This window comes from Hyperolius riggenbachi, chromosome 3 (assembly GCF_040937935.1).
Source record: "Hyperolius riggenbachi isolate aHypRig1 chromosome 3, aHypRig1.pri, whole genome shotgun sequence".
NCBI lineage: Eukaryota > Metazoa > Chordata > Amphibia > Anura > Hyperoliidae > Hyperolius > Hyperolius riggenbachi.
Genome location: NC_090648.1, coordinates 335662397 through 335676378, shown reverse-complemented (window position 1 = coordinate 335676378; position 13982 = coordinate 335662397). Strand labels below are relative to the sequence as shown.

The 13982-nt window shown below is 43.4% G+C and overlaps 1 protein-coding gene across 1 annotated transcript in view; it reads left to right on the top strand.

The window, feature by feature from the left end:
• Positions 1-13982, top strand: part of LOC137562326 (dynein axonemal heavy chain 3-like) — a 1996682-nt gene that overhangs the window by 1001687 nt on the left and 981013 nt on the right. Inside the window, exons 37-38 of the mRNA XM_068273663.1 lie at positions 893-1023; positions 5000-5100. Of these exons, the coding sequence (XP_068129764.1) occupies positions 893-1023; positions 5000-5100 (232 nt within the window). The remainder of the gene's footprint in view (positions 1-892; positions 1024-4999; positions 5101-13982) is intronic.

Below are 13982 nucleotides of genomic sequence, written 5' to 3'. Positions count from 1 at the left end.
ACCAGTGTTCCTCAAAACTGTCCTTGTGACTTCCCAACAGTGCATGTTTTGCAGGAAACCTCACCCAAGCACAGGTGGGGTAATTAGTGTATCAGCTACATTGAATCCACCAATCAATACACCAATTACCCCACCTTGTGCATAGGGGAGGTTGAGAAACACTGGGCTAGACATCAGAGCTGCTGCTTATGTCCACATAGCGGTCAGAGTCCATGATGGGAGGGTAGGGTGTGCACCTTGTCTTGTGTTGATACAGTAGAATATCAGTATAATTACCAATATTCTACCATCAGGAATCAGGAATACCATCAGGAATCAGGAATACCATCAGGAATAATAGAATATCAGTAAAACTACTGATAACTACACTATCGGCATCACTCGGCACCCTTTTTATCGGGTGCCTTTATTAGATGTACTCACCTAGTCAAGGACTGCAATCCTGGAAGTCTTTAACACCATAAATTGAAAGAAATAGCTTTGCAATTCCATAGAAGTAGGTGAACCCACAGCTGTCATACATCTGTGTAAATGATCTCTAAGAGGTTGTGGACTAACGCTGGAAATTGCACACATTCATGTCCCGGGACAAAAAAATGTAGACCTTCAGCATTTTCCCATACAACACATTTAATCCTCCATTGAGGTTCACAGTGCTACCCCCCACAACGCACACTTGTTTCGCATTTATATGTGCACATCATCTGGAATGCCTGGAACACTGGTTCCCAATAGAAAGGACCCCTTATAAAAATGCTCAAGCAAGAAAAGAAAAGAAAACGTTTCACCACCTTATAAACAACAGTACTGTTTGAAAGTTGTTTTTTTAAAATATGAAATATAGAATACATTTGTACATTAAGTAACCGTATAATTGTTTGTTTAATTTTAGGGGTTTTGTCGAATACATTTCGAAATCATGCTGCAGGTACCACAAAATGCAGGAAATGGTGTATTTTTGACGGACCAGTAGATGCTGTGTGGGTGGAAAACATGAACACAGTCTTAGATGACAACAAGAAGGTATACATGATAAATTATAATGATGATATTGACCGTGAAATATCATTTGTACTCTGTAATGTCAGGTAATTTAAAACCTAGTACCAAATGCTCAAGGTAGCAGTGTATCTCTCTTAGCAGTTCCTCGCCTCATACATTTTCTCTCATTTAACTTGATTTGAAAAATTATGACTAATATATATGTGTATGGGTTTCTATAATGCTAAATTGAATGATAAGCAGATTTAAAACCGCTTCCTTGCACAAGTGAAATGTCTTATTTTAGAAGATGAGTGCCTGGAAATGTGCTCAACGAGCAGACTGACTAGACTTAGCTAACTAAAAAGTCTTCAATCGATGCCAGGTCATCTGCGCTCACAACAGATATAAAGGTATAGCGATTTGGCGACTGGTCAACCATCTGATTCTATAATTGTTGAATTGGATGAAAATTGGTGCCTCCACCAGCATACTGATTGATTTACCCAATTTCACAAATTCGGACATGCTGGTAATCTTAGGCTGTTGTGCTTGATCGGGTTTGCAGCAGTAATGGTGTGCGATATCGGGATGAATGACAAATCGGAAGAAACCCCCAACGCTGTCCCCCAAATGTAAATATGCCATTCTAAAAACCTTAATTTGAAAAATCTAGAATTTATATGTGATTTTTGGCACTTATGTATTAAAAAATGTCTCTGCATAAAATACAAATTTTTGGAGAAACATTCTGCCCTTGATCCCGCTCCGCCATTGCCACTGTCCAGGTGTTTGTACACTTTGTACACCTTCTTAAAATAAATTGTGGCTGTAGAGATGCCCTGAAGGTGTTTGATATTCGCCTGATATTAAAGTCAGTGGGACTCACCGCAAACTTCCAGTTTGTGAGTGTTTGCAGTATCCCGACAGTTTAGTATCAGGGGAACAGACTACTACAAACCTGTGCAGTGAGACTGTGAAGCTTGGGACCCATTTGCAGCACTAGCTGATCAATGGCGATCTGCAAAGCGTTGAAACAGTTGAACCCTATGGGGTGGTGAGTGATCACAAATCGCTGCATGCAGCACTTTGGGAGTGATCACATCAGTGGTTGCAGAGCCAACTCAAGATTGCTTCGGGAATCATGGTCAAAATCGTGGACTTCCATGATATTGGAAAACGTGGGCGCTTTGTGATCAATTGCAAATTGCTGCCAGTGGGTCCCAGACCTGACCTCTGGGCAGCACTGTGTTAGTAAATCACGGCCATTTAGCTGTATATGTAAAAGCAGGAAAACATAATATTGACCTCATTTCAACTCTAGACACCACATACATTTAAAAAGGGCTTCATGGTAATTAGACACTGCAGAAAGCCTCTAGAGGAATATTCGTAAAATTACTAATATTCTACTACTTAATTCTGATAGTAAACTATTGGCAGGGTTTAGTTGTTTACCAATATTTTACTAACACCTGACCTAACGATATACTCACATGAGTCATCCATCTACTTATGCCGAACCGATCCTCCAAGCGTTCCCTAACATTCCCCACCACCACCATAAAATGCATGACCCTAATTGACCCTCCCAACTGATCCTGATCTTAACAGCCACCTCTAAATAGCCACTGCAGAAGTTTGGCCAGTGCCATAGGTACCGTACTCATGTTAACAGCCAGATTTGCGGCTATAGGTGTATAGTGGGGGCTGCCTGCTATACAAATTGTGGCTACAAATAGCAGGCTCCCAAATTACCTGATTCACTAGACTCCTTCAAGAATTGAGAATTTTCTCTCCAGCCTGCCTGCCTTTTTTTTTTTTTTTGCATATATAAAAATACAATAATTCACAGTGTCACGGTCTGCTGAAATCACATGATAAGACCATGTTTACACCATGCCCTTATTCTTTGCAACTTAGGTTGGATTTGTACTGTGTGTGGTTGCATAATGCACACATTATAAGGTGCGCACACTGCAATGGACACTGGGTGTATTAATAAGTCAAAGCATGCATGCAACAAGTTAGAATAGCGCAATCCATTGCAATGCAAAAATGTGAAAATGCAGAATTTATTCAGCAATGCAATGGATATAGTGTGAATGCATCCTAAAGCTGGCCATATGCTTATAGATAGCCAGATTCATCAGACAACATTGATTCCTACCACACATAGCATTTCGATTTTCAATGGATACCAGCAGAGAATCTAAAGAAAATTGGCAGCATTGCACTCTTCGATGCAGTGCACTGCTATGGGATGTCGATCTACTGACACTTCTTCATGCCACCAAATGACCTAGATTTTTGGTCAAAATCATTTGAAATGCAATCAATTGGACATTATTGGGAAACCGATTCACAACAGATTCAATCAGAGTGATTGAATCTGCTGGGAATCAAACTGGAAAGTCAGTGTGTGAATGGGTACCTTAATCACCTGCACAAACATTATTATTGATTATAAAGCGCCAGCATATTCCGTGGCGCTGTACAAAGTAGGAAAACAAACAAGGGGTACATAATGATACAGACAATGATATGCATCCAATATGGCCACTGGTAAAAAATACTGATCTGGTGATTACAATCACAGATGTAGCACGATGAATAAAATGTTTAACAGAGAGTGAGCTATGAAATAAACAACAAAATCCAAGACACATAAGGGTGAGAGAGCCCTGCCCTTGTTAGTGAGTTTGTGGACAGTGTACTGTTGTTTTGGTTTCGGGCAGCATTCACTTGTCGGTCATTTTTTTACATACATTTTTTTGCATGCATTTTCTGCACACTATGGGCTGAGATGCATTTGTGCACATTGCAATTGTGGTAAAATCTTATCAAAATCTCTGAAATCAATTTTGCGACAATTTTAATTAATGCAAGTCAATGGGAGTGTGTTTTTACAGTGTACCAGAGACGAAAAAAAATGGATACATACCTGGGTCTTCCTCCAGCACCATGTGCACGGATCACTCCGACGCCGCCGTCCCCCGCTGCCTGCAGCATCGGTTCTGGTCCCGTTAGTTCTGCCAGTTGTGTCCAGTCTCCACAAGAGGAAGTGTGCTATCTACGCATCTCTCCTGCAGCTGCCAGAGAGATATGTAGAGGGCGCACTTCTCTTGCACAGACTGGCCGTGACTGGCAGAACTAACAGGACCCAATACTGGTGCTCCAGGCAGGGGAGGATGGCGGCGTGGGAGCGTTCCATGCGCATGGTGCCTGGAGGAAGACCCAGGCATGAATAAAACTTTTTTGGGGGGGTCTCTGGTTTCCTTTTAAAGATGCACAGCATGGACAAATCGCAAAGCGCTCTGCAGTGTGGCTCAGCCCTATATGTGTTTGTTTGGGGGAAAGTACAGAAGCTAATGTATTGCTATAGAAAATGCACACAGTGCTGCACTGTTGTCTCACATAAAAAATACAATTTATGCTTCATTTCAGTTTCAGAAAATCCTGTCTGAATGAAAATTAAAATAAAACTACATTTTTGTAGTAACTGTAAGGCTGTATTCACACTGCATGTTGCATAGCACACACGTTATAATGTATGTGAACTGCATGCAGAGAGTTAAGCCTTGTACACAAATCCAATTTTGATTGGCTATGGCCAATGACTGCCCAATTTTACCTCCTCCATGTAGAATGAGAGTTTACGTACAGAATCTGCTCATAGAGTTCAAAATGTTTTAGCTATCACACAACATGGAGGTGGAAACATTAGCCATTCATAGGCCAATCAAAATTGGATGTGTGTACAAGGCTTTAGAATAGCGTGATCCGTTACAACACAGAGAAGTGACCAATCCCATAGAATTGTATAGGCAGAGAGTTGACAAGCACCAATTATTCTGCAACACAATTGATGCAATGTGAATGGCTGCATCCTAAATTACAAAAATGCTTCTGTACTGACATGTCTGTATCAGTTTTAACAAAAGTGAAAACTCACCATATTATTAGTAATGTGGGGTATTGCGTGATGCATGTTACTTTTATTTGTTTATTCATTTAGCTTTGTCTGATGAGTGGAGAAATCATTCAAATGAGTCCACAACAGAACATGATTTTTGAGGTACTAGACCTTGAACAGGCATCCCCTGCTACTGTGAGTAGGTAAGTGGTGTTGATTTTCAGGTCTTAATTACCCACTTCAGAATAACCATTGACGGTAGCTGGTTGTGAGATGTCTTACATGCTCTGAGCCTCTGACTGCTGACATCTTTTTTGAAGCCTAAGGTCCAGCTCACATAAGCGTTAAACAGTGTTTGTCGATCGAACACTGGCCATTCACATTCCTGTTCCATTGTGTTCCTGCTGCTACCTAGCTTAAGGGTCCTTTCACACTATACACACTGCGTTAAAGTAAGAAGTGCAATGCGAGTATGCGACCCATACAGTGAAGCATTAACATTTAAACTATCTTTCACTGCCACTTTAAATGTGCACATTGTCTGGTAAACACACAGCAACTTTAACAAATGGTTACAGGTAAATACAAATGTAACAATTATGTATTGTTCTAAAATTAACTATTGAAGATTCCATCCACACACACACACACACACTGTGCACGCCGATTCCCACCGACACTTCCTTATACTAGTGTATAGCAAGTCCCAACAAAGCACCTGTAATGTGCCACTGGAACTCCCCATTGGTTCCTTAACAGACCAACGGAAATCCTCCTGAGGAAGGTCTGTTAAGGAAACAATGAGGAGCTTACACTTTGTTACTATGTAACAGAGTCACCTCATAGGCAACCAATGTAAATGCTGGTGGGGAGATTTAGACCTGTCCCCACTCAGGATTAAAAAGTCACTGTCCGTAGATCAGAAAAAGGGGTAATCACCCATCCACAAAGAGTGGACTCAGAAATTGTACAAGGAAAAAAGAGGCGCCAGAAGAATAAAAATCACTAACATGGTTAAAAATAGAGGAGGGTAGTGGTAGACTTACCTCCTCCAAGAAGATACTGTCGATCTCAAAATATCAAATACATTTTATTTACATAATCTTCTTGTGTATTTTGTCTACTTGGAGGAAGTAAGTCCACCACTACCACCTATTTTTAACCATTTTAGTGATTTTTATTCTTCTGGTGCCTCTGTTTTCCTTGTACAATAAGAACAATCAAGGACTTTTTTTGTTACTTTTTATATAACTCTTTTTGAAAATGAGTAAAGTGTATATTAGTACTCCTATGAACATTTCACTTGGTGGGGGCAGGCATCTGTTAAAGAGGACCACAGATTTTACTATGGATCCCCCACCTCCTCCTGGGAACTGGAGATGGGAAAGAACCCCTTGAGCAAGTTATTTGATGGAAAAGGGGAGATGTTTCTGCCCTTCTTTTCCAGATCATGGACCGTACAAGCTTGGTGTATAGCTCAGGGTGTGGAGTCCAATGCAGTTTAGGAACTGAATTCTAGCTATACCAGCCTGTATGGGTGACAAGGGGTTAAAGAGGCTTGCTTATACTCGCCTGCATGGATGACAAGGGATTAAACAGCCCCAGGCTGTCAGTTTTCTTAATGACTTCCCCTCCCCCTGGACAAATAACTACGTCCCTGCAAATTCCCTCTTCCCCTTGCAGGGACATAGCTACTACGTCTCTTCCGCACACATTATCATCACCAATCATTAGATGGGAGATGAATTTATGGGAGCGCAGTTCCCTTTTATTACTCTCTGTCCCCATGTGAATGATCACAGGCATCAAAGAGATGCCACGATCATTTGTTTAGTTCTGACGGAACCCATGCACACATTACTTCTTATTTAGAGTACTATACAGATGCAATAGGAAGTAATGCGCAAGGACATCTTGTGACCAAATAGTAAAATTACACCTACACACAATTATTTTTTAAAAATCACCCACTTTTTTCAAATAAAAAAATTACAAATTACAATAAATACATAAATAGTTAAGTTGGGGACTGAAATTTTTTAATATGTATGTCAAGAGATGATATAATTTGAAATTTTCAAACTATGGGCTTATAAATAGTGACGGATGCAAAACTGAAAAAACGCACCTTTATTTCCAAATAAAATATTGGCGCCATACATTGTACTAGGGAAATATTTTAAACATTGCAATAACCGGGACAAATTGGACAATAAACTGTGTGAGTTTTAATTTACGGTAACATGTATTATTTTAAAACTATAATGGCCGAAAAATGAGAAATAATGAATTCATTTTTCTTCTTATTTTTCCTGTTAAAAGTTACAGTTAGAATAAAATAATTCTTAGCAAACAGTACCCCCGCCCCAAGATAGCCTAATTGGGGGCGAAAAAAAACAAGATATAGATTGTTTTGTTGTGGTAGGTAGTAATAAAGTTATAGGTGCACGAATGGAAGGAGTGCTGACAGGTGAAAATTGCTCTGGCTTTTAAGGGGAAAACCCTTGAAGGTAAAGTGGTTAAAATGTATAAAATGTGTTTTTGGATTTATACATATTTGTATGGGTATTTTGAGAATGATTTTCTCAAAAATGTTGTCCTTTTAAAAAATATTGTATTTCTTGTTCCCATTATTCTCCTTAACATACATAGTAAATGTTGTAATAGTAGCATGTAGGAACTATACAATAAACTACTTTATATGGTGGTATTGACTCTAACCACTTACGTACCAGAAGTCTTTGGCCCCTTAAAGGACAACTGTAATGAGAGGTATGTGGAGGTTGCCATATATGTTTCATTTCAAACAGTACCAGTTGCCTGGCAGCCCTGATGATATATTTGGCTACAGTAGTGTCTGGATAACACACCAGAAATAAGCATGTAGCTAATCTTGTCAGGTCTGACAATAATTAAGTTTAAATGCTGGTCTTCAAGTGACATCACATCTGAATATCTTTCTGCTGCACGTATGAACCACCCTGCGTGCGCAGATGTATCAGATGTTTGTGGGCCTTAAACTCAGATTACTAAATCTGCAAAAGAACCTCCAAGAAAAGAGTTTTAAACCCAGGCCTCACTGTGTCACATATCAAAAAACTTTATTGGAAACTTACAGCAATCACAACCTGTATCAAATGATTCAGATAAAACATTAAAAACACTTAGAACATGAGGATTAACCTGGCAGTCCCTGCGTCCCACGCACGCTTCACATACATCCATTCATGCCATACAACCAATGAGAAAAATTGCATATGTTCATGATTGACCACAGAGCTCTGGGTAGGCAAAAAAACGTTTTTCCACAGTATTCAAAAAGATTTCCCCAACATCAGCAAGGCAGTTCAAAGCCTACTTCAAACTGTATCAGCTCAGCTAAGCATGCAACTTCCAGCTCAGAATTGTATTTAGCTGTGCAAGCTTTAAACAGAACCTGTCCGTTGTGTATATAGATCCAGAAACAACTCAGATCAGTCAGTCAAAGCCACGGCAGTCCTTAAAGCTTAAGCACACATGGCACAACAGCTTCCGCCAAAGTGGATTAGATATGCAGTTCAGCAGATCAGCAAGCTGTTATGGCATTAGCATTAACATTAGCATTGGTTGCAATAGCAGGTTAAATCAGCACACTGAAAGCGCTGTCTTGCTCAAAGGGGTAATGGACTTTGTATCTTACATCTCCCAGCAGATCTGTGATGGTCGCCTCATCAGCGGGCATGCACGCAAGTTGTCCCATTAGTAGGCAGGATGATGTGCCATTTCCGCTGGATCAGCGCATCCATGCAGCGGCAGCAATGGCGGCGACAAACGCTCTCAGAGCGGCGTGGGCTCGTAGCAGTGGGCGAGGCCGGCCTCCTGTAGCTCCTCCCACCGCTGATGAGGCGACCATCACAGATCTGCTGGGAGATGTAAGATACAAACTCCATTACGCCTTTGAGCAAGACAGCGCTTTCAGTGTGCTGATTTAACCTGCTATTGCAACCAATGCTAATGTTAATGCTAATGCCATAACAGCTTGCTGATCTGCTGAACTGCATATCTAACCCACTTTGGCGGAAGCTGTTGTGCCATGTGTGCTTAAGCTTTAAGGACTGCCGTGGTTTTGACTGACTGATCTGAGGAGTTTCTGGATCTATATACACAATGGACAGGTTCTGTTTAAAGCTTGCACAGCTAAATACAATTCTGAGCTGGAAGTTGCATGCTTAGCTGAGCTGATACAGTTTGAAGTAGGCTTTGAACTGCCTTGCTGATGTTGGGGAAATCTTTTTGAATACTGTGGAAAAACGTTTTTGTGCCTACCCAGAGCTCTGTGGTCAATCATGAACATATGCAATTTTTCCCATTGGTTGTATGGCATGAATGGATGTATGTGAAGCGTGCGTGGGACGCAGGGACTGCCAGGTTAATCCTCATGTTCTAAGTGTTTTTAATGTTTTATCTGAATCCTTTGATACAGGTTGTGATTGCTGTAAGTTTCCAATAAAGTTTTTTGATATGTGACACAGTGAGGCCTGGGTTTAAAACTCTTTTCTTGGAGGTTCTTTTGCAGGTCTGACAATAATGTCAGAATCACCTGATCTACTGCATGCTTGTTCAGGGTCTATGGCTAAATGTGTTAGAGGCAGAAGATCAGTAGGATTGCCAGGCAACTGGTATTGCTTAAAAGGAAATAAATATGGCAGTCTCCACATACCACTTGCTACAGTTGTCCTTTAACCACCTTAGCGGTATGGACGAGCTCAGCTCGTCCATTACCGCCAGAGGGTGCCGCTCAGGCCCTGCTGGGCCGATTTTGATGAAATAAAAAGCAGCACACGCAGCCGGCACTTTGCCAGCCGTGTGTGCTGCCTGATCGCCGCCGCTCTGCGGCGATCCACCGTGAGCAGCGGCGAAAGAGGGTCCCCCCAGCTGCCCGAGCCCTGCGCAGCCGGAACAAATAGTTCCGGCCAGCGCTAAGGGCTGGATCGGAGGCGGCTGACGTCAGGACGTCGGCTGACGTCTATGACGTCACTCCGCTCGTCGCCATGGCGACGAGGAAAGCCAAACAAGGAAGGCTGCTCATTGCAGCCTTCCTTGTTAGTTCTGCTTGCCGGAGGCGATCGGAAGAACGCCTCCGGAGCGCCCTCTAGTGGGCTTTCATGCAGCCAACTTTCAGTTGGCTGCATGAAATATGTTTTTTTTAATTAAAAAAAAACCTCCCGCAGCCGCCCTGGCGATCTCAATAGAATGCCAGGGTGGTTAAGGACCAGAGACTTCTTGGTAAAAATCTGGGCTCACTGATGTCACACCACATGGACCCATCTCTCTCGCTGTTTGCGACATTCTCCCATTGCTACAGCCCACTTGCTGCTCTGCTGTCAGTATGGTAGCAGGGCTCTGTGAGCCATTCAGGAGCTGATTTCATTAGGTCCTGACCCTGTGATCACCGTGAGCCAATCACAGCCAAATACAGTGATCACAGGATCAGAATCCAATGAAATTGGATTCTGACCGGCTCACAGAGCTTTGCTGTCATACAGACAGCAGAGTGAGTGGGCTGCAGTGATGGGAGAGCGGCAGGAGCATGGGGGCACGTTAATTTAAATCTATACCCTGGCAGGGACAAACAGGGCGTAGATTTCAATTACCATGGTTCAAAAGCATTTAATGGAAATGGAGGAATTCTGTGAACTTTCCACTGAATTCTGCTGTGATTTTGTTGGATTCAGATTTTGTCAATTCAGACCCTCCCTAGTGTCCTCTGCGCAGTGCAGTGTTACTTTTACATACTTACTACACAAAGAATTGAATGTGTGCATTAAATACCAAGTGAACACCTGACATATCTGGCTAAGCAAATTTGGCCTAATTGGCTATTCATGAGGCAATGCTCATGCAAATATGCATTCGCTTTCGCATGCCAACTTATGCAGGGTCAAAATCAATGCCGCAAAGCGGTCGCCCTGCAGGAATTAGTTCATGCTGCAATAGCACTGTCAGGAACCGGCCCGCGGCATGCCTGCGTATACGGTTCCCGACTGCGGGTTTGACCAGATTAAGCGGGGAACAGCCTTATTTAAGCTACAAACAAGGCTGGAACCCCTCAAACACTTCCCACTGCCACCACTAGCTGTTCGCTAGACACTTCCACTCTGCTGTTGAGTCCTCAGCGCGCACTCCGAGTTTTCGTATTCGGGTCAGCTTTGCGCTTAGACCGAATACGGGAACGCCACGCACCCACACACACACACAGTTGCAATCTTACGCTGTCGTGAAGCAAAAACCCACTAACAGTCATTCCGAACGATACTGTTAGCCACTCTGCTGTCGCTACTCGCACTGGCGTTGTTCGTACGTTGGGTCAGCTGCGCGCTTAGGCCAACATATGACAAACGCCCCCACACACAATGCAATTACAATTTCATACGGTAGTGTTGCTCAAGCGTACAATTAGGCCTGAAACTTATACACGGTTACACTTCAGTCTCCTCTAGGCTATGAGTGTTAGTTTAGTACGGCAGAAGTCAAGCTTATTAAATAATAATTTAATATTCCAGAAAAACATAGAACAATGCAGAACTTAATATATACAAAAGATTACAAAAAGACAAAGTAAAAAAGTTACATAATTAAGAGTTAGAAAGATAAAACACACGAATATTTGCGTAAAATAAAAATGGGGATTAAAAAAACATTACCAACTTGAAGGTCTCAACGTTGTCGGCAGGAGCATGGCGCTTGTTCGACCAGAAGTCGAGATCAACTCTAGCTATGCGCTAACTCCAAGAGCAGATAGTCACTAGGCATCTGCCTCTGCTTTTTATACTCTGAGCTACGCCTGGAGGCTGCAACTTCCTTGGGGAGGGGAGGAACTAGGTTTTAATTACATCCTCAGTCATAATTGGATTTCTAGAGATCTAACATCCACAAAAAATGTACTATAGCCCACATACATGAAAAGACTTCCTCCAATAATTTAATTTCCTCACAGTGAAATAGGGTTTCTTCACCACAAGTTGACATGTGTTAGACTTTTCCTGCCTAGGCTTGCTTTGTGTATTGAGACAATGGGCCGTCTCCTGAGTTCAAAACGCCAGGCAGATAATCCCATTAGCAGAAACTCAAAGCATTTCCTATGGTCAAGACAATACCCACTTCCTTGCCCCAAGCAATCAATGGCCACAGCTCCCTTCTAGCCGACCTATATGGAACACAGGCAGAAAAAATGGAAGAATATGTTCCTGTTATCCTTACATCATACGTACCCCAATATATCACCAAACCTCCACCGTTAACTTGGTGCAAGGCAGACGATCTTCCCAGATCATCCTGCCAGCACCTACACTGTTGGTTCTGCTTGACGGGACAGCCCATCCGCATTCCCATGATTGCTCCCCTTCAAATGTTGAATAGTGAAGCTATATTGTTGGAGAACCAAGTTCCATCTCAGCAATTTTCCATTGTCACCAGAAACCCGATGTAACCAACTAAGAGGGTTGTGGTCGGTGACGACCGTGAATACGCGACCATAGAGGTAGTGCTGCAGCTTTTGTAGGGCCCATACAATTGCCAAGCACTCTTTCTCTATGGTGGCGCAGGCTACCTCCCGGGGTAGCAGCTTCCGACTTAAATACAGAATCGGATGTTCTTCCCCAGTCTGGTTTACCTGGCTTAACACAGCACCTAGGCCAAAGGCTGAGGCGTCCGTCTGGACCACAAACCGTCGGCTGAAGTCTGGCGCTTGCAACACGGGAGGGCTGGCTAGGGCCCTCTTCAGAGCTGTGAATGATTGTTCACATTCTGGCGTCCAGAGAATCTGCTTGGGCAGCTTCTTTTTGGTGAGATCTGTCAATGGCTTGGCGAGGGCACTGTAGTTGGGGACAAACTTTCTATAGTACCCAGCAGTCCCTAGGAAGGACTGAATCTGCTTCTTCGTTTGGGGGGTTGGCCAGGACACAATGGCATCTACCTTCCCAGTATCTGGACGAAGCTCTCCCCCCCCCACCACATGTCCCAGGTACTGTACCTGTTTCATGCCGATCTGACACTTGCTAGGCTTGACTGTTAGTGATGCGCCCCAAAACCTGTGACAGCTGCGCTAAGTGGTCGTTCCAGTTGGCGCTAAACACGGCGATGTCATCCAGGTAGGCGACAGCGCAGTGTTCCAAACCTTCCAGGAGACCATTTACAACCCGTTGGAAGGTGGCCGGGGCGTTTTTCATTCCAAAAGGCATTACATTAAATTCAAACAGACCTGAGGGGGTGATAAAGGCAGACCTCTCCCGTGCCTCAGCTGTTAGAGGGACCTGCCAGTATCCCCGACTCAAATCCACGATTGTTAGATATTGCGCGCCGGCTAGCTTATCTAATAATTCGTTGACCCTCGGCATTGGGTAAGCATCTGACGCAGTTATCAAATTTAGTTTTCGATAATCTACACAGAACCGAGTGGTCTGGTCCCGTTTGGGTACAAGTAACACAGGTGATGCCCATGCGCTGTGCGACCGTTGGATCACCCCTAGTGACAGCATTTCCTCAATCTCCTTGCTGATGTGGGCCTGAACCTCAGGGGAGACTCTATAGGCTGACTGTCTAACCGGCTTGTTATTTCCGGTGTCAACATGGTGTACAGCCAGGCTGGTCAGACCAGGGCGGGCTGTAAAGGTACCACGGTAAAGGTTCAGCACATCAGATAGCCCAGCCGGCTGCTCTGCTGTCAACGCCGGATTGATCTGCACCTCGGTAACAGAGTCGGTTTCCTGGGTGGAGGCCAGAATGTCAACCAGGGCCTCTGCTTCACCGTCTGGTAGCAAACTGCAGACAGGGAGAGCGCAAGCGGTTCTAGCATGATGTTCCTTTAACATATTTACATGGTATGTTTTCAGCTGCTTACCTCGGTCATCCAGCGCGACCACATAGGTCACATCACTAATCTTCCTATGTATGGTATAGGGCCCATCTCAAGCGGCCTGCAGCTTATTCTGTCACATCAGGTTTAGGACCCATACCTTGCGACCTACCTCATAAACTCTCTCCCTAGCCCCGTGGTCATACCACTGCTTCTGGGTGGCCTGGGCTTTAGTCAGATTCTCTCGCACTA